The sequence below is a fragment of the Erythrolamprus reginae genome, chromosome 1 (genome assembly GCF_031021105.1).
Source record: "Erythrolamprus reginae isolate rEryReg1 chromosome 1, rEryReg1.hap1, whole genome shotgun sequence".
NCBI classification, from domain to species: domain Eukaryota; kingdom Metazoa; phylum Chordata; class Lepidosauria; order Squamata; family Dipsadidae; genus Erythrolamprus; species Erythrolamprus reginae.
This window is the reverse complement of record NC_091950.1, coordinates 213,349,968-213,375,731: the sequence shown is the minus strand read 5'-3', so window position 1 is coordinate 213,375,731 and position 25,764 is coordinate 213,349,968. Positions and strand designations below refer to the sequence as shown.

Sequence of the window (25,764 nt, the reverse complement as noted above, 5' to 3'; positions counted from 1 at the left end):
CAGGATATGTATCTAATGAATAAATAAAGAATAGGTAGTATCTAAACAGCAGCAGCCCAGCAAAGAAATGGGCAGCAAGAACTTTGAATCAAAACATTAAAAACCAGGGTGTGAGGGGTGGAGAAGCGAAGGCAAACATTATTTGTGCCTAAAACTTAAGCAGAGTAATTTTGACACAGACTAATTAGATAATGTTGAATTAAGACTATTGCAGGGGGCACCTGCATCAAAGTACTCAAGTTGAACGGGGAATTCCTATGAGTGACTAAATTGCTGTCCTCTTCCCTCTGGTTCTGATTGAGAAACAGAGGATTTCTATTTGGGGAAAATCATAAGAGTTTGAAAAGTTCGCATGACCAAGAAGGAAGGGATTGTGGGTGGTTAGAATGGAGGAGACACCAATATTCTGAGCCATGCCCCATCTATTACTCTCAAAAAATGCATGGGTGGGGGAACATATTTCTAGCACATTTTATCTACAGCCTGTGGCCAAATCCAAGCTATTTTCAGGCTTGATTTTTCTTTTGCTGGCTTCTCCCACGTTCTGTTTCATTTTGGAATGATGCCCTCTTGATGGACACAAAGTTGGAAGTCCCGAGCTCCTGCACGTAAATTACTTCCAATATTCCATCGGGTTGGAAAGGATTATAAAAAAAGCCTTAATGTTTTTAAGTAGGGGCCATGAGGGAAATTCAATGTGTGTATGTGTGTGTGAGAGGGAAGATGCTAAAAGGATGACTGCTATAAAACCCCCCACATAATTTTCAAATGAAAATCTGATGAACTGGGAAGGTTGAAGGAGTGGGCATGCTGATGGGAGGGGAAGGAAGCATTGCAAAGTTTGACAGTGTGCTATAGGAGGAGTTGGGGGTGGGTGGGTGGGTGGCAAGAACAGGGCAAGGCTGGACGAGGGGAAGATTACTGTCAGATTGTTGGAGATCTGGGGGATGGGGACCAGATGGATGCCTTTTCACAAACATAAAATGGGAGGCAGATTTAATGGACATTTGGCTGGGGAGGAGTGAGACTTCCTAAAAAAATCAGAGAAGGAGCTCTATGCCAAAAACCGTTGAAATTATTAACAAGAGGAGCCTACCAACAAGCCCATCAAGTGTTGAGCATATGTGTGTATATGATTTACGAGCTAGATGTGTAACTGTGAAATAGAAGCACCTTGAAAAGAGAACACAGTTAGGATGCAGCAAATTTAAGAAAGCCAAAAAAAAGTAGGTTTTTTTTCTCATCACTGAGTATTTATTATATATAACAAATACATGAAAAAGAAAAAACTATATTGTGTGATATAAATAGTTTATTTACATTACAGAAAAAACATCAAGACAATGTATACTATTTCAAATATATCCATACATAATCAAATATAGCTGTAGTACATGTTTCATTCTGTTTTCATTGGTGTCGATTACCACAAATGCAAGGCAACATGTGTAGAACTTTTGTCTATAATACTGTATTTTGTAAGTCCAAGCTCTCTGCAGTTTACTTTTGCCATTGTGGAAACATGCGCTCTTTTTTTTTTTTTAAATTAACCTGGTCGATGCTCTCGTTGTGTTGTCTGAACTGTAGTGCCCTGTGTTTTGCTTTTGCCTGTGAATTCTGTTGCTCCTGGGACATTTCCTGAAAGCAGCCAGAGGAAGAAAAGGGAGGAGAAAAAAGAGGGGAAAGGGGGAAAGGCATGAAATTTGCTTTGCTAAATGACAGCTGAGAATTGCAGCTATTTAAGGGCAACTGGAGATTCTACCTGTCACTCTAGCTCATCTTCTCTTGACTGAACAGCAATAGAGCTAGTAAAGAAAGACAACCTCCTGCTTACCCTGGGGACCCAGCTTTAATTTTGGAGCTTGGAAATGCCAAACCATTCCTCCTAGGACCTGGCTTGCATGTAGGAAAGGTCTGGTTCCTCAGCCCTAGTTTATATCTCCTCCTTAAAGCAATAGGGGCTTTCTAACCACTGAAAAAGGGATGTGCAGAAAACCACAGAGAACACACAGTCTTCATTTTTAGCCAGTTTGGGGAATATGAAAGAGGAATAAAGATCATCCTCACATTAGCTTTAATATGTCAAAGCCAATAATAAACCAGCATGTTGCTCTTCTACCCGCAATTGATAAAAACCGTAACAATGTCCAAGCAGTGCAATGTAAACTACACACATTTTTAATCATCAGATGCTCTGCTGGAGGAGTAAAACAACAACTTTAGAGGCTAAGAATTATAGCTGTCAAAAGAACGTCTTGTATCCCATGTTTACAGCGCAATATTGTATGCCATTCGTTATGTTTGGCTTCTGAATAGCGCTCGATATTATCAGTGCATCGCAGACTAGTCTTTTGAAATGCCATCAGGACCAACCATCAAATCCCACCATCCAAGAAACGTAATTACAGTCGTCTTCTGTGAAGGATTGAAATGGCATAAGTCATGGCATTGTTTTCCATTATCATGGATTGGGAGAATAGCTGCATTCAAAATTACTGTTCTTCCCTAAAATCTATTTTTGTTTCAAACGTTGACAGTATCTTCCTTTGCTTCTTCATTTCCTATATTCCAGAGAATTTTACCTTCATATGTGCCCTGAGTCATTATAAATTGTTATCATAAAATAAAAAAAAATAAAAAAAAATGTTAATTATTATTATTTTTTTAAAAAAAACTAGGATTGGTCAAATAATTAAATATAAGTAAAAATGTGATGGAGGCTGAAGCAAACTGAACTTAAAATGTTATTCAATTATAAATTATGAATTCAATTAATGTAAGTATGAATTTTCAAACAACTCATATAATAAGAAATTCAAGCAATAGTGGGTTTAAATCAAGATAACACTGGATTCTTAGGTACAGTAATACAATGGTTCCTTAATGTTAAGAAATTAGCATTTATTATCTCAGGTCTATAAATTACTTCAGAAATCTGAAAAAGGACAGAAACAAATGCTGGCCCTGATCTTTCTCTCCTTCTGCTATTCCTTGCCTACCTTCAGTTCAATTCCTCTCTAAAACATCTACTTATAACCTTTAGCAACAGTTTAAATAGGACCTAGGTGAGATTATGCAGTGATTGGGACTTAAAGGGGAAAACACAAAGGTGCTTTTCAAAAGCAATTGGACTTTCTTAGCTCCTCCCCCCTCCAAAAAAAACATTTCACTTCTCAAAAAAATAAAAATGTTGAATTGCCTTTTGAAAAGCATCTTTGGGACGACCATGATATGGATGATCAGGAATCTCCATAGATATTAATGGAGAAAAGACACAGTTCAGTATGCAAAAGTGCTCAGAGAATACCTGTGGGCATGTTCTTCAAGAAATAGTGCCCTTTCTAAGGTTCAGATGGCCGTGCTATGCAATCCCAAACGAAGATGAATATAGTTCAAGAAGGTCCCAACAAGGTAGTGCATGCTCACATAGATGTATTGTGGCCCATCTGTTTCTCTTCAAATCTAGATTGTGCCTTGGTTCCTGGCATATACGGTATCTACTTCCTCTAAACTCAGTGACTCTCTCTTACAAAAACATTTGGTTATATTAAGCCTCATAGTTTCTCAAATAGACAGTCTTCTTGAATTATTTTGAGTTTGGACTTAACAAATGCCATTAAAAATATGTATACTTTGTAAGCCCTTTTAAATTGATTGTAGGAAGTCATCAGGAACTGATCCTGAAAAGAATTCATATGCAGCACCCTGTTAAAATTACACTACATAAATTGTAACCTTTGTAGGTTATATTAAGGGTTAGCATATATTATCACCTTTGGTGGTAATGTATACTTTAGAGTCAAAAGGTTTGAAGTTACTGAGAAAAATCACCTATTCACAACAAACCCTGTTATGCCTTGGTTTATTGTCTATATTTGTTAAGGCAGATATCAATGCATCATAAAAATTGGATTCAATTCCCGATGTTAGTAGCTACATGGATGATCATGTACATCTTTAAGCAGATCAATGATAGTTGGATTGATAGCTAGCACAAGAGCAAAAAGGTTTGAAAAAACATTTGTTTCATGTCTTTTTTTCCTAGCAATATTTTAAACAATGCTTTTCCTACCAGATTATACTGTTTCCAAACAATTGCTAATTTAATAGAAATATTGAATATGGATATTTTTCTTTAATGCCATGCACATTTTGCGACACCTAACAAAGGTTTGTGCTATCCAGATAGGATTGTGATATGACTTTATGATGTTTGGAGAAGTGGATTTGAAGGGATATTTTGCTTGTGCAACATGGATATATTGCAAAGTTGGATTATTTGAATAGCCCTTTATATTCATCTCTCTCTCTCCCCCCCTCTCCCTCCTTTTTTTAGTTTGAATAAGTTTTTGTTTGTCAACTGAAAAATGAACTTTATGTTCTTTAATTATCTGAACCTCTACAATAACTTCAGTACTCAGTTTATTAATATTTATATTATAGTCTAAATGGGTTGCTGATGCTTATAGTTGAATTTATGGAGCTCCAGAGATGTTACATCTTGACCAATGGAACTTAAGTCTAAATAAACAGAGTTAGATTTGTAACCATTGGCATGTTTATCTGGAAATACTGCTGAACTTGATTTAGCCTACTTTGGAGTAGGGCAAAACTTGTTGTGGCAAAAATCTTTGTTCTCATGATTTTCTGCTTTGGCTGCCATAGGAATCACCCATGGACAATTATAAGATCTATATGGGTTTCAGAGGTAGCTTGTGCTTTGTCCTGTAAGTCTGGTAGATAGTTTAATGGAGTCCTTAAATATCTGCTGGGAAGACTGGAACATGCCTGCATGAGTATTCCCCATTCTTTAATCCTATTGGATTCCTTGGTTTGCTGAGGAGCTTCAGGAGATGAAATAAGAAAAGAGATGCATAAGGCATGATTGGAGAAAGACAAGGACCACATCTGAGAATGTATAAAAGGGATTGCACTGTGGTGATGAGAGTGGACATAGCAGTTGTTTTCCATTCATTACATCTGCATCTCATTACATCTGGCATTGGGCCTGTTTGTCTCTTACATTGGCTCTTTCTCATCACTTGTGCCTTGGCCTATAACATCTGCCAGAGAAGTGGGTACTTTGTGTACCATCCACTAAGTAGTATAATCTGGTGGTTTATGATGGTACCTACGAAGTCTAGGTCCTTTTTTTGTTCACAATATCTGAAAACAATTGAAACTTTTCAGAGATGTAGTTAGTTGAATGCCCAAGGCCATGTTTGGGAGCTACAAGTGGTCCCAACTTAGACTATTATATGATAACACAACATTATATCTTAATATTTATTTATTTATTTTGTTTTATATCCTGATTCTTTCTCCTGCCTCCCTTTTCCCCAGGAGAAGAGTAAAATACATGTCATTGCCATGATGATATAATATACATTATGTAAGATTTCCAGGGTAATTCTGTAGGAATTTCCTCATGATCTTCCAAATGGCCAAGTCAGACAAACATTATTTGTGAGCATAATGTTTCTGAAAGTTGTGGCTCAAAGAGCTCTAATTCCTTGAAAAAGAAATATCTTGTTCCTATATCCTGTTGGCATCTTAAGTAAGCACACAATGTATTGAATACCAATAGTCTGCATTTTCACATTTTTGTGACTTGGGGACTGATGCATTAATGTTTAAATGGCTATCAACAATATGTTTGGGTAGATGTGATTTTGAAAAGCAATATGAAAGTTTTTAATGAAAATGTAATCTACAAATACAAAAAAAATGTGCTTATCTAGTGTGTGTGTGTGTGTGTGTGTGTTTGTGTGTACGTATACTGTGTATGTATGTCTGTCTGTCTCTGTCTGTCTGTCTGTCTGTCTGTCTGTCTGTCTGTCTATAAAAATCTTTTAAGCAAATTGTTAGCTTGCTTTATGGCCTACAGCTGGCAGAATTTGTAAGCTGGAAGGAAGATTACTTGAAGAACATGAGGCAGTGCCATTTTTCAGTTTAGCAGTTCCTTTCCCATTGCCATCCTTTTATGTACGCTGTATTTTTGGCTGTTATTTTTGTGTTTCCTGAAGCCCACTTTAATATAATACATTGCTCTTATTCAGTAGGGGAGGGTCTACTCTTGAGGGAAGAATTGATGAACATAGCTTGGTCGACAACTCTCCAAGATTCAGCAGACGTTTTTCTATTATGCCTTTAGGTTGGGAAAGGATTTATGAATTGTTTTGTATCTTTACTTGATCTGAATGTGAGATATAGCGGAGCTTCTTTTTACTTTCTATGGGAAATTGTTATGTATTTTCCTCCCGTTTTTCATTTGTTACAAAAGTTTTTTAAAAAAATATATTTTCAAGGCATATGATTTATAGGAGTAGTTGCAGGAAATTTGAATCACTTTCTGATGTTTGGAAAAAAGCCTGAAGAAATTGTGAAGCTGGAAGAAACTGAAACTTTTCTTCCCTAAGTGGTCGTACACATTTTTTGAGAAGTGTGTGTGTGTTTCAAAGGCAGTTTTTGAATTCTGGAGACTGCCTGGAAAAATCCCTGCAGTTTTCTTGGCAAGTTTGTTTGGAAGTGGTTTGCCATTGTCTGCTTCCCAGGGCTGGGAGGAGCTGGTCTAGAGGGCTTCATGCCTAAAATGGGACTAGAACTCACCATCTCCTAGCTTCTAGACTGATATTTTAATCGACTGACATTTTTTATGACATTTGTTACTGAAAATGAACTATTGATCAATAGAGCAACAGTGTTTCGAAGATTTTGAATTTAGAAAAATGCATTTGGAGGAACCGTTTCAGTGATAGCAAATTCCATTCTAGTACAGTGGTACCTCTACTTAAGAACGCCTCTACTTAAGAACTTTTCTAGATAAGAACCAGGTGTTCAAGATTTTTTTTGCCTCTTCTTAAGAACCATTTTCTATTTAAGAACCCGAGCCCGGAAAATTTCCCAGGAAATTTGAGAGCGGCACGAAGGCCAGGCCAGTTTCCTTCCATTCCCCCTTTAATCCTGACCATCTCGGGCTTTTCTTGGGCTGCCAGAGGAGCCTTTCAGCATATGGGAGGCGCGTGCTCTTCCTTGCCGCCTCAGAGTCCCTCTTTTTTTTTTAAGCCTTAAAGTTGTGGATTTTTTTGATTCCCCTCATCTCACCTTCTTCCTTCAGCAGCGACTCTCCTCCTCCTCTTCTTCCTCCTCCTCCTCCCATCCAAATTCCGAGCTTTTATGTCTTTCCTAATGGGTTTGCACGCATTATTTGCTTTTACATTGATTCCTATGGGAAAAATTGCTTCTACTTACAAACTTTTCTACTTAAGAACCTGGTCACGGAATGAATTAAGTTCTTAAGTAGAGGTACCACTGTATTTGAAAATTATCCTTATGCATTATAATCCTCGTCGTCTCCACACAGAATGTTTCTGAACTGTCTAAAGAAGCTGCATTTTCCCAGTCTCTATAGATTGTATGTGATTGTTAGAAGCCCCCTGACAGAATGTGTCCCCTTTCATTTTTTTGTAGCCTCTATAACTAATTGACTGGCTGACTTGACTACCTACCTACCAACTACCTACCTACCAACCAAACCTGGCTAGCTAGCTAGGGCAGCACACAGATAATTAAGAACACCTGAATAGAAGATAAATCTATAATAATGATAGTAAATAAAGATACCATATCCTGGAGTCTAAAACATTCCATTTTCAATTTATGTCCAGATCCAAATCAGAACAAACTAATCCACTAGTAGGGTTATGTCAGCTTCTCAACCCAAATGTGAGGGAACAACCAAGTCTTCAAAATGTTGTAAAGGCCAGAAAGATCAAGGACAGCATGATTTATGGGGAGGTGTTGTCCATATGGCAAGTTCTAAAATAGAGTAGGCATGACTCCTAGGTCTCAAGGTGACATTTTTTGATGGATGAGGCCTGGACTATCTTAGCCATGTCAGTTGTGGCAAGGCATGAACAAATGGAGCCCTCTGGATCACATTAAAATTCATGATCAGACCACAGTTGGTGGAGAAGATTCCACTATAGAATCTCAGTCTTTACTGGGCAGAAAACAATGTCCCTTATTGTTTACCAAAAAGCATGTTTCTAAAGGGCTTTTGTTTAAAGATAAAAACATAGAGGGAGATGCTTCATTGGGCCCTCTCGCATTTTCTGGGTGGTCCATAGTTGCAAAAAGTGAGAAAGATTGCCTAGAGGTAGCCAGGATGCCTATGGCAAATGAACAGTGTATTGAAAGACTGGTATATTTGTAGACTAGGAGCCTTTTAGTGAAGATTGTTACAGCCATTAACATTTCCAAAGAAATCAAGGATTCCCTAGAACGATGATGGTGACACAGGTGGCATGCGAGCCATCACCCCAGATCAGGTCCACCGTGCATGCACACATGCCTCCTGCTGGCAGCTGGTTTTCAGGTGTCTGTCATGCATGCGCGGGGAGGCAGGGCACATATTGAAGATTCAAATGATGGTTGCACATGCATTCACAGGGTGCATGCAGGCATATGTCGGGTGCGCCTTCTGCTGCATGAATCCCAGCGACCAGTTAGGTCCCACAGAGTGGCCCTTCTCCGGGTCCCGTCAACCCAACAATGTTGCTTGGTGGGACCTAGGGGAAGAGCCTTCTCTGTGGCGGCCCCGGCCCTCTGGAACCAACTCCCCCCAGAGATTAGAATTGCCCCCACCCTCCTTGCCTTTCGTAAGCTGCTTAAAACCCACCTCTGCCGCCAGGCATGGGGGCAATGAGATACACTTCCCCCTAGGCCTTTAAAATGTTATGTATGGTATGTCTGTATGTATGATTGGTTTTTATATAATGGGTTTTTAACGGTTTTTAATATTGGATTATTGTTATATACTGTTTTATTACTGTTGTTAGCCGCCCCGAGTCTGCGGAGAGGGGCGGCATACAAATCCAATAAAATAAATAAATAAATAAATAAATAAATAAATGCAACGACAAAAAGGTTAGCCATCACTGCCCTAGAGCATGACTGATAATAATAATAATAATAATAATAATAATAATAATAATAATAATAATAATAATAATAAAAAATTAGATTTGTATGCCGCCCCTCTCCGAGAACTCGGAGCGGCTCACAACAGCAACAAAATACAATATGATACAAATTCAATATTAAAACTAATTTTGAAATGCATTATTACTAAAAAAAACCATTCAATTCTACACAAACATACCATTCTCAAATGCTAGAGTCAGAAAGGTGGGGGAGGGAGGGTTAGTCTCCCCATGCCTGGCGGCATAAATGGGTCTTTAGCCTCTTGCGGAAGGCAAGGAAGGTGATGGCAATTTGAATCTCTGCAGGGGGAGTTGATTCCAGAGGGCCAGGGCCAGCACAGAGAAAGCTCTACCCCTAGGTCCCGCCAGATGGCATTGTTTAGTCGAAGGGACCCGGAGAAGGCCAACTCTGTGGGACCTAATTGGTCCCTAATCGATCAAAATGAATATGAACCAAGTTTTCAATTTGGGCTCTGAGAAGGTTGGTTTATAATTCAGAGACTAAATTATATGGAAATTGAATTTTTGCAGTTTTATATGATGGCCTCTTGTGCCTTGTGCTAAGCTGAATGTCTGAGGAAAAAAACCTTCTTGATGTTCTTAGTTTGTTCTAAGTAATTCAGGAGAAATACATGAGCCAATCCAAAACATTGAAAACAGGAAAAGATTATCTGTAATTAGTATTGCTTCTCAGTGTCTCCAGGCAGCTTCTATTTAGTTATTGATTAGATCGCTGTTTCTCAACCTTGGCAAATTTAAGATGGATGGACTTCAATTCCCAGAATTCCTGCCAGCATGTCTGGTTGCGTAATTGTGGGTGTGCATTAAAGAAAGTGAAAAAGAGAGGGGAATGCTGGCTTTTAATATAGAAGATCTGTGAACTCACTTTCCTTATTGGGGATAGCCGCCCCAAGTGTACGGAGAGGGGCGGCATACAAATCTAATAAATGAATGAATGAATGAATGAAGAAAGAAAGAAAGAAAGAAACAAAGAAAAAATGAATGAATAAAGAATGAATGAATGAATGAATGAATGAATTAATGAATGTCTGTGGGGAATTTTGAGAGTTGAAGTCTACCCTTCTTAAATTTGCCAAGGTTGAGAAATACTGGATTAGACCAAAGGAGAGAATACATGATACCTGCATGCTGGGCTTTCTGTGTCTTTACACTGAGACGTCATATTCTGGAAGAATTTCATAAAAAGACGATACTGTGACTAACCTTGTAATGCAGAGAACAACAACGCAGATGATTGCAATCTGGATTGTTCCAATTACTGCTGCTATTAAGACATACTGAAATCGAACTGGGCCTGGAACCACATACAAAACGCTGTAGTCTTTCTTTTCACAGTGTTGTCCAGTATAGCCAGCATCACATCTGCAATGAGAAAGTACAGATTCCTTCATTCCTTTTTCTGCAGTGGTAAATTCAGCTTCAAACAGAAGAGAAGGTGAAAGAGAGAAGTTTGATTGGCTCAAGAGACAGTTGTTGTCCATGCTTAGTATAATGACTGTCTGAGGCCTTTCTGACAACTTTTAAGCCCGCCTCCTCCCTAAATCACATTGTAGGAAAGATGGATGGCATTAAAAAATGAATAAATAAATAAAACCTGCTTCAATGACCGTGGGATTACTGTCCTTGATTGGCCAGCAAACTCGTCTGACCTGATCCCCATAGAGAATCTATGGGGCATTGCCAAGAGAAATATGAGAAATATGACATGGAACAATGCAGAAGAATTGAAGGCCGCTATTGAAACATCCTGGTCTTCCATAACACTTCAGCTACAGGCTAATAGCGTCCACGCCACATCAAATTGAGGCAGTAATTGCTACAAAAGGGGCCCAAATGAAGTATTGAGTACATATGCATGCTTAGATTTTTCAGACGTCTAATATTGTTCTATGTACAATCCTTTTTTTATTGATCGCCTGTAATATTCTAATTTTCTGAGATGGGGGATTTGGGGTTTTCATGAGCTGTAGCCCATAATCATCACAATTATGACAAATCACGGCTTGAACTATCTTGCCTTGCATGTTATGAATCTCTCTCATATATTAAGTTTCACCTTTTAAGTTACCTTACTGAAATAAATGAATGTTTGCACGATATTCTAATTTTTCGAGTTTCATCTGTATATGTACACAAAGTATAACTAATACCATCATAGTACATCCATTGTGATTCTTAATCTAGCTTTCTAATGCTTTTTTAAGAGGATGGTGTTGCCTCCATCGCTTCATATGCTAGATGAGAGTGAAAAAGGCAACTTGGAATTATGTTGAATCAGTCATAGAATCAAAGTAATCAAAGTCTGCAAAGGATTCTGTTCTACAAGTGGCCTAGGAGAAGCCCACAAACTGGGCATGGAAGCATTAATTTATTTGAGCCCACAGCCTTTATATGCCATCATTTAAGATGGAGAAAGCTGGAGAGACCTGAGGTGGCATGCTAGAAGGAGGAACTAATACACAACTGATATCTTTCTGAATACTCCAGTGAAGGAAAGAAGAAGCAGAGAGTAGCTGCTACCCATGATATACACAACCATCAGAGAGGCATCATAGAGAGCAATAGCAGTTACTTCTTATCTATAGCAAACTTTCAACATTTCTATGTCTATGATGACTAACAGGAACATTTGCCAAGCAGGGCCTCCATCCAACCTGTCTGTTGGAGTTGTCTGAAGTTGTCCACGTGCTGTGTTTCCCCAGCACCACCAATTCAAGCAGTTAATCTAGATTTCTTTGGATATTCCATGCCCAAAGGCACTTCCTATATTTTTCATTGATTAATTTTTTTCTATACCTTGGAGTTCCTCTGAGGGGCTCCAAAGTCCTATATCTGGCAGAGCTTAGGGGGCTAGAAATTCAACTATCTACCTTCCTGCTTGCCCTCAAACCTTGCTGTTAAATGAGAGAAGACAAGACTGACTTAAACTCCATTACATGCAATGCAATGCTCCTTTCTGAAACTAACCTTATTTCTACCCTCATCAGTGCAAATCTTCTGTCTTCAGCCATTTTTCCACATGGAGAAATTGCTGTTGACATAGTTCTTGACTTTTGCTCACTGTGGGATTTCCTGGGACAAGAGCTGTTGGCCATGTGCTAAAAATCAACAAGAAATGCCCACTGGGCCAGCCTATGCTCTGTTATACCATTTCAGTTAGGAATGTATTGACAGGCATTGCAGGGATGCTTTTATAAACAGATTAATGCTGCTGCATAATTCAGTGCAGCTTGGCTACATACATTAGGTATATCTCTGTACATAATTTAGATCTAGAGTAGATGAGGGTTCAGCAATTTTTGTTTCTACTGCATGTGGGAAAAAAACAATTTCTTTTTACCAGGTGTTCCTATTCGGGTGATCAGTTTGAAGAAAAAGTTACCTGCAAGATGGCTCCAGCATATTAGCAGAATGCTCACATTTTCCATGCATGCAGAAACCATTATAGTGTTCTGGACACGGAATGTAGATTCCCCTGGCACTTTCTTCCAGCTTGTTGGCATTTTCTGTGAACAAAAAGATCTGTCTGTAAATGCATTGCTAAGAGAAGAGGAGAGGAGGAGGAAGGGTAAAAAATAAAAACAGCAATGCTACACTTTTGCCCTTCACCTTGAGGTTCGACTACTGCAACCCTCTCTACATGGGGCTTCTTTTGAAAAGTGTTCGGAAACGTCAGATCATGCAGAATGCGGCCGCGAGAGCTATTGTGGGGATTCTAAGATCTGCCCACATTTCGCCAACACTCTGTGCAGCCTGCACTGGTTGCCGATCAGTTTCCGGTCATAATTCAAAGTGCTGGTAATGACCTATAAAGCCCTACATGGCATCGGACCAGAACACCTCCGGGACTGCCTTCTGCCACACGAATCCCAACAGCCAATCAGGTCCCACAGAGTTGGCCTTCTCCGGGTCCTGTCGACTAAACAATGCCAGAGAAGAGCCTTCTCTGTGGTGGCCCCTGCCCTCTGCAATCAACTCCCCCCAGAGATTTGAAGGACCGTTGAACTTACCTGAACGGTCTTCTCACTGCACTGTGAGGAGAGTCCAATGTGGGTTGTTCTTCAGCCTCATTGGCAGGAACTGAGTTAAAAATTAACATAATTATGTCCCGCCCCCCTCTACCTCCTCAGGTTCAGTCAAGAAAAACGAAGGAATAGTGTAAACAAACCAATTTTATTAACTAAGAAGTTAAACTGGTAACGAACTGAACCCCTGGGCCAAGAAGCCGGGAGGGTTTGGACTCTCCTCACAGTGCAGCGAGAAGACCGTTCAGGTAAGTTCAACGGTCCTTCTCCCCTGCACTGTTCGGAGAGTCCAATGTGGGATATACCCAAGCAAACCAACTAGGGCGGGATAGGCTGGACCAGGGGTGTCTGAACACAAACCCGTTGCAGCACTCTGCGACCGAATGCCGCTTCCGATGAAGCGAATGAGTCTATACGGTAGTGTCTGATGAAAGTCGTGGGGGCCGCCCAGGTTGCGGCCCGACAGATGTCATCGATTGACGCCTGTGTGTTCCAGGCGGCAGTGGTGGCTGCACTTCTGGTAGAGTGAGCCGTGATTGTCCTTGGCAAAGGTGTCCCACGTGTCCTGTATGCCTCCATAATGCAGGACCGGATCCATCGGCTGATAGTTTTAGAGGACACCTTGTTGCCCATGGATCCTGGGAAGAAGGAAACGAATAATGCTTCTGATTTCCTGAAAGAGCTGGTCCGTCGAATGTAAATCTTTAGAGCTCTACGGACGTCCACTTTGTGCCAGCGTAAGACTGACGGGTGTGAACCGTGGGTACAGAAGTCCGGTAATATTATGTCCTGGGATCTATGAAATCTTGTGTTGACCTTCGGCAGAAAGCTGGGATCTAACCGAAGAGTAACCCGATCTGGGTGGAACACGCAAAGGTCCGGCCGGACTGACAATGCCGCGAGTTCCGACACCCTGCGAGCAGATGTGATGGCCACTAAGAACGCTACTTTGATTGATAGAAGGCGAAGCGTGATTTCTCTCAGTGGTTCAAAAGGAGGTCCTGTAAGGGCCTGTAAGACCAAAGTCAAATCCCAGGATGGGAAGTGATGGATAACTGGAGGAGAAAGATTCGAGGCTCCTCGGAGAAAGTCTTTAACCCATGGATGATGGGAAATCGGTCGAAGGGGGTCTGGTCTTAAGACCGTGGCGATAGCTGCCACCTGCCTGCGAAGGGTGTTTGGGGTCAGCCCTTCGTCCAGCCCCTTCTGTAGGAAGTCTAATAGATGTAAGATGGAGGCTGAGCGAGGGGGGATCTCTCGAGCTCTGCAGAATCTACAAAACGCTGCCCATGTCGCTTGGTAAATGCGAGTCGTTGACGGGCGTCGAGCCGATTGGATGGTATGGATGACCTTTTCCGACAGGGATTCCGCCCTCAAGCGGTCCCCCTCAATCTCCACACGGCAAGCCTCCACCACTGAGGCTCTGGGTGCACCAACGACCCCTGGGTGAGGGAGAGTCTGTGGTATGGGATCCTCCATGGCGGGGAGGTTGAGAGGTCCATCAAGTCCGCGAACCATGGTCGTCTGGGCCAAAAGGGGGCGACGAGAATCACCTCCGCCTGCTCCGAGAGTATCTTGGAGACTACCCTGGGTAGAAGGCAAGTCGGAGGGAAGGCGTAGAGTAGACCCCTTGGCCATGGGGAGAGGAGCGCATTGATACGGTCGGCTCCCGGGCACGGGAACCGGGAGTAGAATCGGACCACTTGGTTGTTGAGGTGGGTCGCGAACAGGTCCACTACCGGTTCCCCATAACGGTGTATAATGTCCTGGAAAACCTCCGGGTTCAATGACCATTCCCCCGGGTCGATGGTTGTGCGGCTCAACCAATCCGCCTGGGTGTTGTCTGATCCTGAGATGTGTTCTGCTTGGATCGAGACCAGGTGTGTTTCCGCCCAAGACATCAGGGAGTGAGCCTCCTCCATCAAACGGCCTGACCTCGTACCTCCCTGATGATTTATATGGGCCCTTGTTGCTACGTTGTCCGTCATGACGAGGACATGCTGTCCCTCTACCCGGTCTTTGAAGGAGTGGAGTGCCTTGAAGACTGCCCTTAGTTCTAGTAAGTTGATATTGGGGTCCCTCAGGTCGTCTGCTGTCCAGAGACCCTGGGCCACTCTGGAGCCGCAATGTGCTCCCCAGCCGGAGAGGCTCGCATCTGTAGTGATCGTCACCTCCCGATGGTGTAGGAAGGGAGAGCCTCTGGTCAGCGCTTGGGACGTCCACCAGGGCAGAGAGTGACGGACGGGTAACGTGAGACGTACCTGGTGTTTGGAGTGGCTCATGCGTGCTCTTTGGAAGGGGAGGAGGAGCCATTGAAGCGGGCGGGCATGCAGCCGCGCCCATGGGACGATGCTGATGCAGGAGATGAAGACTCCTAGCAGCTGGGATAGAAGGGCCAAGGGGACCCTGGTGCGGTGCTGAATAGAAGCTATCAGCGTCCTCACCCTCTGCTGCCTCTCTGATGACAGGTAAACGATTCCGGCTGCAGAGTCTATCAGAGTTCCCAAATGTAAGAGCTGTTTGGTTGGATTCAGGTGGCTTTTCACATAGTTGATCGTGAAACCACAGGTCTCTAGAGAACGTATTGTCCGTTGTAGATCTAGTCTGGCCTGTTGAGGGCTGCTGGACAAGATGATTACGTCGTCCAGATAGGCCATGAGACGAATGGATCTGGTTCTCAGGTCGGCTGTCAGTACATCCAGAAGCTTGGTGAAAGCTCTGGGGGCCGATGAAAGTCCGAAGGGCATTGCCCTGTACTGGAAATGATGGTCCTGTATACAAAAGCGGAGGAAACGTCGATGATGTGGATGAACTGGTACGTGCAGGTACGCCTCTTTGAGGTCGATGGAGGTCATCCAGTCGTGGTGTTGGATGGATGCCAGGATTGACTGTAAGGAATGCATCTTGAAACGTTGGTAGCGAACATAGATGTTCAGCTGCTTGAGGTTGAGAATCAGGCGGTAGCCGCCGGACGTCTTGGGGACCAAGAACACGATAGAGTAGAACCCCTGTCCTTGTTGATGTACTGGCACCGGTTCTATTGCCCCAATGTCCAACAGGTGTTGTACTTCCCTGGCAATCAGGGAACATCTTGGTTGAGATAGCGACGGGCATTGTAGGAATCTGTCCGGAGGAGTCTGTAGGAAGTTGATGCGCAGACCATTCTTCACGGTATCTAGCGCCCAAATGTCGGTGGAAATAGCCGCCCAAGAGCCTGAGAAGGACTGCAGGCGTCCACCGATGGGTACCTGGATGGGTAAGTCATTTTTGTTTTCGGTACCCTCCTCTGTTCCCGCCCCAAAAGGATCTGCGGGGCTGTTGGAACTGTCGGTTCCTGTCTCCATAACCTGTTCTGTCGGACCTGAAGGATGGCTGCGTGTAGGAGCTCTGTCCATATGGCCTGGTGTTTGAGGCCGCAGGCGCGGCCGTGTCCGCTCGAAAGGGCTGCCTTCTGTAGTATGGGGCCGCCCGCCTGTCTTGCCTCCTCGCCGACCTTGGCAGCACCTTTTTCTTGTCTTTATCCTCGATCAAGACTTTATCTAGTGATTCTCCAAAAAGTGTGGTCCCTTGGTAGGGCGCGGTTGCAAGACGCCATTTCGATTTGGCGTCCGCTTGCCAAGAGCGGAGCCATATTAGGCGTCGAGTGGAAAGGTTGGTAGCCATCGCCCTGGATGAAAACCTAGAAGCAGCCAAGGTGGCATCGGCGGAGAACTCCGTGGAGGCGATCAATTTATTAATGTCTTGGCGAAGGCGAGCGTCCTCCGGGCCCAACCTGGGGAGGATGTCTCGAAGCCAAAGGATTGAGGCCCGGTTGAAGAAGGAGGCTGCCATAGCAGCTCTCAAGGACCAGGCACATAGCTGGTGCATTCTCTGGATCAGGTTCTCGGCCTTCCTATCATCGGGCCGCAAACCATCCGCCATCTCCGATGGAACCAGGGCATTGGAAATTAGCGAGGTAACCGGGGTATCCACAGCCGGGTATTGGAGCAAATCCTCTATTTCTGGATCGAAGGAGTAAAGCTTCTTGTCCAGAGCTGAGGGACCCAGAGCTGCTGCTGGTTGCTGCCAGGGCCTCTTTATGTTTTCTGCAAATATGGGCACTGCAGGGATAGTTTCTGAGTCCCTTTGAGGCTCATTAATGAGTCTGGAAGCGGGTAATGTGCCCACATCCTGGTCAGCCGTCTTTTGGGCACTGGTCAAAGTTAGTGTGGTTCTGGCCTTGTTTAGGAGAACCCTGAAAAGGGGTGCCTTGAATAAGCCTGCTAATACAGGCTGTTCTGGTAAGGTGGCTTCATCCCCCGACAGCTCATTCTCTGGGTCTGAAAAGGCCTCTCTGAACTCTTGCTCCTCCTGAAAAGAGTCATGCAGGGAAGGTGCAGGTGCAGGAGCTGACCAGATATCCTGCCTGCTGGGGCGAGGTGGCAGTGGGGATTGATGTTGTTGTTGGGCCCCAATTGCTATGCCCTGTGCATAAGCTGAAGCAATCATGTCTTGTACCGAGGGAGACATGGCTTGCCAGTTATCTGTAGAGCCCCTGAGCCCTGCTGCTGTGGGCGTGAATGTGGCTGTAGCTGCTGGAGGTTGAGAGGCAGGCCTGCTCCATTCTGATCTCTGAAATCCCTCAGATGGTGGGGGGGCACTTAATGGGCGGTCTGGTGAAAGACCCCCAGCGCTTTGAAAGGGAGGCCCCTCGAAGGTGGCCGATGACAGGGGAGGAGGACCCAGCGGGCTTTGATAAACGGGTGGAATAACCATGGCTGAGGGGCTAGGCCCTTGTCTTGGTTTTGCTTTGTCCAGCTGGGCCTCGAGGGCCTTTATTTTCTGCTCAGCCTCCTTTAGTGCATTGGAGGACTGAGAGCTTTTCCCCTTAGATTTTGAGCTGGGCCCCTTGTCCTTACTTTTATTCTTGGAGGAGGAGGGCACAGGAGCGCTGGGACTGGATTGAGACATGTTTGTAACAACACCGAGCCAAAAACACGAAGTTACTGCTTAAAAGCAAGTAAAATGGTGGACTAGGGAAGCTGGTGTCCCCTAAATAACATGTCATCTGTTTTTCCTGCTCGTGATTGGCTGGATACTAGGTAGAAGCCCATAATAGCTTCGTTGTCCTGGCAACGCCCTGAAGCAAGATGGCGGCCCTGGGATAGGCTGAAAAGAGCCTAGTCACTCTGACCCCTTAGCAAACAAGATGGCGGCCGTGACATCAGGCGGGAAAAGCTCTGCTTCTCAAACGGCCGGAGGGGGACTCAGAGGCTTTGGCCCTGCGCCAAAATGGCGGGCGCAACTTCGGGCAGCTCGGCAATCACCTTCTGCACCCCCCCCCTTCAATTCCTTCGATCTCTGCTCCTCTGAGCAATCGGGAACAAGGTGGCTGCAAAGGGCCTCCGAACAGCTGATCTTTTTTTCTTTTTCCATTGCCGATCGGCAGGAACGCTGTCTGGGAGCTGCTGGGATCGCCTTACAGCTGATTTCCCCCCATGGGGAAATTCTGTGTACTGATTGCTCCTCTGATCGGTAAGAACCGATACTCGGAGACTCGTTGCGCTGGAAGAGTGGTTGGGGGGGGGGGTCTGATCGCGGGCGTCAGGGACCCCAATCCAGCGATCCCTTTCAGCAAGGCAATACTCCGGAGAGCAGTGGCCTCTCAGGGATTGAAGAGACGGAGAACAATACCCCGGAGGGCAGTGGTTCTCGAGATCCAGGTCTTCCTCCTATAGAGAAAGGGAAAAAAAGGAGAAAAAATTATTGTTAGTAAACATCCTATAAATCTCACATACTGTGAGAAGAAAACTCATAGTCCCTACACTATGACTGAGTTTTTAAGACTGAACCTGAGGAGGTAGAGGGGGGCGGGACATAATTATGTTAATTTTTAACTCAGTCCCTGCCAATGAGGCTGAAGAACAACCCACATTGGACTCTCCGAACAGTGCAGGGGAGAATTGCCCCTACTCTTCCCATCTTCCGCAAGATGTTGAAGACCTATCTATGTCGCCAGGCACGGAGGGAATAACTATCTTGTCCCCCCCAGCACCACCTTTTTCTGACTGTAATATATGAGAATGGTGTGATCGTGTAGTAACAATCGGTTTTTTAATATTTATGGGTTTTAAATTGTTTTAAATTTATATTGGATTTGTACTTTGTATATTGTATTGCTGTTGTTGTGAGCCGCCCCGAGTCTTCGGAGAGGGGCGACATACAAATCTAATACAACTTAAACTTAAACTTCATGCATAGTTTTTAAATGGGGAAGCTATGATTTATAAATGAAAAAAAATATGCATGATAAGAAGCTTATTTGCAATTCTTTAATTTACTGCAATAGTCATATTATTTCATATGGTAAAAAAATGGCTGATTCCTCTGCCTCCTAACTGATTGCTTGGGAACACCTTCTGCATCCAAAACTCATAGTGATTTATCCACGTTGCAAAGTAGTAATAGCAAAAATTATAACAGTTAAAATAACCTCAATCTAGGTGTGTGAGTCTTTGACACTAACCAAATAATTAACAAGTCATTCCTCTAAATGCTGGGCTGTGTACTATTAATTAAAGATTAGTTTAACCACTTTGCAGAACTGTGGCCCACAGAGGCTTCTGAAAAAACTGCTCTTCGTTAGCACTAAAAGAAGCCTCTGTCTTTACTCCAAATTAGATAATGCAAGCAGGAAAAGTCATTAATAACACAAGAACATGACAAGCGGGCTTATCACACAAAATAATTAGTTCTTTCAGTTTTGTTCATTTTATTTATATTTTAGTGTAAGCTAATGCCATTGTTCAAACGAATATATGAACTCATACAATTATCTTTTGATTTGTATAGTTCTTTAGTTTTGCAGGGCAGGTCTACAATGTAGAAAGTGATTACAAATTTATAAACATTGCACAAAATTCTATATAGAAACATAGAAAAAAGCATATGTTAAGGGAAAGTAAAGACCAAAATATGATTTTGATTTAGGTTGACTGAGACTGACTCAGTCTTTTATCCTTCGGAGGACATAAAATGAGGACTCAGATTGTTGGGGACATTGTGCTGACTCTGTAAACAGCTTAGAAAGGGCTGTAAAAGACAGTGAAGCGGTATGTAAGTCTAAGTGCTATTGATATTTTAGAAAAACCAGCGTGTGCTACATGAAGCTTCATGTTCAATCCATGCACATGGGAATGTGGATGAATTGTATATGAATTTCATGTGCAACCAATTCAAAAATGGAAAAGAACAAACTGATGCTTCAAAAATATTATATATGATAGAACTAGAAATAGACACTTGATTAATGCATACATAAGATTGGGTTTGTTTAAATTTTGAAGGAATGTTTGGAACAATTATCCTAATTTCAAAAAAAGCAAACAGTTGATAATTGTTTCTTAAATATCATCAAAAAGCATTCCTCTTGGTTAAAAGTGATTACAGGTTTATTTTACAGTGTAGAATTGTCTAGTAGACACACACATATACACACAGAGAGAGAGAGAGAGAGACAGACAGACAGACAGAAATGGAGGGAGGGAGGTACGAGTAGGGCTAAGTATTTCAATTCTCATTTAACTACATTTATTATGGAAGTGTAGAACTAGTTTACATAAATGTTTAGCTGCATTTATTTATATTTTTGATTGTACTGTATATTTAGTAAGTTACAAGTTATCTGACTCACTATGGAGTCGACTCTGGGTAGTTTAGCATATAAGCTGGAGCGTATGGAAGTTTTGAAGGGGTTCAAAATTCTTTACATAAAATTGAGAAAGCAGAATGGCAGCATATAGTTTGTAAGTTAATTTTGCGGATTGCCAGCAGTTTGAGTCTCACCGGCTTAAGGTTGACTCAGCCTTCCATCCTTCCAAGGTCGGAAAAATGAGGACCCAGGTTGTTAGGAGTAATATGCTGACTCTGTAAATTGCTTAGAAATGGATGTAAAACTCTATAAAGTGTTATAAAAGTCTCAATGTTATTGCTATTTACCAGGTTCTACTTCATGGGCCATCAGAATGAAATCTATCTCAGTCTTTTGAACTGAATGGTTAGGGTGCTAACTGTTTGACATGACCAACTGGTTGACTTACAGAGCAGCCTTCTATCTTTAAACTGCTTATTATAGAATAGGGCCACGTGGTTTGGCAAGCTCCAATGAATTCTGCCTCTCCAATTTGATCAAAGAGGATGGAGTTTTCCCAACCAAGGAATGCCATCTTATCCAGACCTGGCAAGTACCATATTTTTCGGTGTATAAGACGCACCTTTTTACCTCAAAAAAGTGTGTCAAAAACCGGGTGCATCTTTTACACCGGATGTGGGGTAGGGGTTAGCAGCCACGGCAGCCATTCCCAAGGTCACCCGGCAGTCGTTGACTGGAGGCCGGTGCCTTGGCCCCGGGGATGAGTGGGGCGCATGGCAGCACCTTTGGAGAAGCGGTCGGATGTCACTTCAATGTATTCAGCCAGCAGAAGAGCCCGTGGGGTGGCTTCGATCATCTGACAGAATGGGCCTCAACTCTATCAGCCCCCACCCCGATCTCCCGCCTTCGGGGGCTGATGGAGCCAAGCCTGGTCCCGCTCATCTGCTGGCTGGATACGTTGAGGGGACACCTGCCCGCTTTTTGGAAGCTGCTGCCAAGTGCCCTGCCTGAACTGCCCAGTGGTGGGAATTCTGGGTATTCCTCCCAGGCTCCCTGCCGGCACTGCCCCAGCAGTGTTGGCGGCTGTCCCCAAGGCCGCCTGACAGTTGTTGGATGGAGGCCGTCGGCTCGGCCCCAGGGATGAGTGGGGCGCGTGGCATCCAGCCGGCGGAGGAGTCCGTGGAGCAGCTTCGATCATCTGGCAGGACAGGACTTGGCTCCATCAGCCCCCACCCCAATCTCCCATCTTCAGGGACACCTTTGGGAGGGCGCAGCAGTTGGAGAAGGCGTTCCGAGCAGAGGGTGCCAGCTGCATAATTCCTGAGCTGAGGCAGCTTTGCTTGGAGTGCCTTCGCCAACCGCTGCACCCTCCCAAAGGTGCCCTCAAAATCAGGAGATTGGGGTGGGGGCTGATAGAGCCGAGCCCCATCCCGTCGGATGATTGAAGCTGCCCCACGGGCTTCTCCGCTGGCTGGATGCATTGAGGTGATGGCAAAGGCGCTACAAGCAAAGCTGCCTCAGCTCAGGAATTATGCAGCTGACGCCCTCTGCTTGGAGCGCCTTCGCCAACTGCTGTGCCCTCCCAAAGGCATCTCTGAAGGCGGGAGATTGGGGTGGGAGCTGATGGAGCGAGTCCCGTCCTGCCCGATGATTGAAGCTGCCCCACGGGCTCCTCTGCCGGCTGGATGCCACACACCTCACTCATCCCCAGGGCCAAGCCGCTGGCCTCCAGCCAATGACTGCCAGGCAGCCTTGGGAACAGCTGCCACTGCTGCTGGGGCAGTGCCGGTGGGGACCCTGAGAGGAATGCCCAGAACGCCCACCACCGGGCAGTTGAGGCAGGGTGCATGGCAGCAGCTTCCGAGAAGCGGGTGGGTGTCTCCTCAATGGGAAATTAGAGTGGGGGCTGATGGTGCTGAGCCCCGTCCGCCGGATTATCCAAGCTGTCCCGCGGCTGGATGCCACATGCCTCACTCATGGCCAGAGGACAAGCTAAGAAGAAGTGGGATAGGCTGCTGGCTCGTCCCCGGAGAGCCAGAGATGGATGGAAAGAGAGGGGGGAGGGAATGTGAGAGAAAAGGAGAAAGAGAAAAATGAGAAACTGGGGAGAGGAAGAACAAACAAATGAGAGAGAGAAGGCATGAGAAGGAAAAAGAGGGAGAGGGAAGAGAAAAACAGAAATGAAAGGGAGAGAGTAAGAGAGAAATGAGGAAAAGATTGAGAGAGAGAGAGAGAGAGAGAATGAGAGAGGGAGAAGAGGGAAACATGAGAGAAAGAAGTGGAGAGAAAGAAAGAAAAGGGAAATAGAGAGGGAGGGAAAGAGTGGAAGGAAGGAGGAATGGAGGGAAGGAAGGAAGGAAAGAAAGAAAGAAAGACAGAAAGAAAGAAAGAATAAAGGGAGATATTTCCCACAGAAAACACCAGGAGCCACAAACCCACCCCCTCATGGCTGGAGAGGTTACTGTACACCAAAACAACTAGACACAAGAACAGTTTCCCCCCGAATGCCATCACTCTACTAAACAAATAATTCCCTCAACACTGTCAAACTTTTTACTAAGTCTGCACTACTATTACTACTAGTTTTTTTCTCATCATTCCTATCACCCATTTCCTCCCACTTAGGATGGTATGACTGTAACTTGTTGCTTTTATCCTAAGATTTTTATTGATATTGTTTCTTCATTGCTTACTTGACCCCTATGACAATCATTAAGTGTTGTACCACATGATTCTTGACAAATCTATATTTTCTTTTATGTACACTGAGAGCATATGCACCCAAGACAAACTCCATGTGTGTCCAATCACACTTGGCCAATAAAGAATTCTATTCTATTCTATTCTATTCTATTCTATTACTATTTAATACCACACCATTTGGTTCAGAATACAGTACTTTTTTCCTTGTTTTCCTCCTCTAAAATCTAGGTGCGTCCTATACACTGGTGCGTCTTATACACCAAAATACGGTATGCCTTACCTGCTGTAATGCCTGCTCTGTGTGCTGTGGAGTTATATCTCTCTAGAGGTTCATTTAGGCTTGGAGTCAGAGACCGGCTGCTATTTAATCTGTCCACACAAATACCCAGGGAACACTGGATAATTTTACACTTTCCTGCTGCTTTCAGATATCAACCATGCTACAACATAAAATGTTGCTGAGGTCCTGCAGCAGCAGTGCTCAAAATTTGTTGGAAGATGATGACCTTTGCCATAAACCAGACTTAACGAGCCTTTTGTTTGCTACATTAGAGTGCTCTGTAATTTGCTATAGTCTTCCACATACTAACCTTTATAACCACCTAATGCTCTTACTCCTTCTTTAACAGTCTTTCACCCTTTTGGTTTGGAATGTATGCTTTCTATTTTAATACATACACATCTTTCAGCTTTTCAAAAGATTTTAGGCTCTCATGTATCTTCTTTGTTTTTCAACAAAGTGACAGTGAACCTTTTAAACACCAAATGCCCAAACTGAAATGTGTGTGTGAACATGCAAACATGCGTGGACATATGCATGTGCAGACATGCATGTGTGCATAAACAGGCATGCATGTATGCACAGCAGATTCCTGAAGACCAGCTGGCCGGTGGGAGGTGGGGCATCCCAACACCAGCAGGTAGTAAGATATTTTTCTTTCATGAACTTCTGTTTTGTCGTTTGCAGGAAAAGCGCACACAAGAAATGCCACAGAGGTCTGACCTGGGACAACAGCGTGCATGCCAGCCGAGAAGGCTGTGTGGCACCTCTGGCATACTTGCCATAGGTTAGCTGCCATGGGTCTATACCCACCATCATTATAATGTTCTAGGACTATTTATTATTATTTATTAATTAGATTTGTATGCAGCCCCTCTCCGTAGACTCGGGGCAGCTAACAACAGTAAAAAGATAATATGAACAAACCTAATATTAAAAGTAATGTAAAAAACCCCAATTTAAGAAACCAATCATACATACAGACAGACATACCATGCATAAATTTTATAAGTCTAGGGGGAAGAGACTATCTCAGTTCCCCCATGCCAGATGACAGAGGTGGGTTTTAAGGAGCTTACGAAAGGCACGGAGGGTGGGGGCAACTCTGATATCTGGGGGGAGTTGGTTCCAGAGGGTCGGGGCCGCCACAGAGAAGGCTCTTCCCCTGGGTCCCGCCAAACAACATTGTTTAGTTGACGGGGCCTGGAGAAGGCCAACTCTGTGGGACCTAACTGGTCGCTGGGATTCGTGCGGCAGAAGACGGTCCCAGAGATATTCTGGTCCGATGCCATGGAGGGCTTTATAGATCATAACCAACACTTTGAATTGTGACCGGAAACCGATCGGCAACCAATGCAAACTGCGGAGTGTTGGTGTGACATGGGCATATTTAGGAAGGCCCATGAGAGCTCTCGCAGCTGCATTCTGCATGATCTGAAGTTTACGAACAGTTTTCAACGGTAGCCCCATGTATAAAGGAAGGATTCACTGGTGAAGAACCTAATGCTGGGAATGATTGAGAGCAAAAGAAGAAAGGAGTGACAGAGAATGAGATGGTTGGATGGAGTCACTGAAGCAATTGTGGCATGAGCTTCAATGGACTCCAGGAGATGGTAGAGGACAGGAAGCCTGGAAGAAGATTGTCATGGGATTGCAATGGGTTGAACGCGACTTTGCGACTAACAACTCAGGAATATAATAAAGATTTATTATATACTTATTCATCTCTGAAGCTCTTTTCTTCAGAATTAACATCTACCCAAAAGCAAAAATGCTTTATAATATTGAAAAGAACATTTCATGATGTGCTCCTAATTTAGCATTGGAAGATCATAATTAGTTACTCCCAAAACAAATCCAGTATAAACCCTCAAAGTAACAAGACAGGAATTAGTACAGCAACTACATTTCCGAATTTTATGTCGTATGGAGCTGTTATACCAGCTGGTTTCTTTCTATCTCTTCACTCTATCCCCTCCTTTTATTTTACCTCTCTTCAATACCTTTTCCACTCTCCCTGGTGTCTCTTTTCCCTTCCCTCCCCTTCCTTATTTCTTTTCCTAATATTCTTAATATCTCCAATATTAGGTTATGTCTATGGTATATGCTCTAAGTGTATTG

At 43.7% G+C, this 25,764-nt stretch overlaps 1 protein-coding gene across 1 annotated transcript in view; it reads right to left on the bottom strand.

Annotated features, from left to right (window-relative positions):
* Positions 1–1,231: 1,231 nt before the first annotated feature.
* The window catches only part of TMEFF2 (transmembrane protein with EGF like and two follistatin like domains 2), a 319,353-nt gene continuing 294,820 nt past the window's right edge, over positions 1,232–25,764 (bottom strand). Inside the window, exons 8-10 of the mRNA XM_070732152.1 lie at positions 12,388–12,511; positions 10,209–10,367; positions 1,232–1,638 (exon numbers count right to left, since the gene is read on the bottom strand). Of these exons, the coding sequence (XP_070588253.1) occupies positions 1,542–1,638; positions 10,209–10,367; positions 12,388–12,511 (380 nt within the window). The 3' untranslated portion in view covers positions 1,232–1,541. The remainder of the gene's footprint in view (positions 1,639–10,208; positions 10,368–12,387; positions 12,512–25,764) is intronic.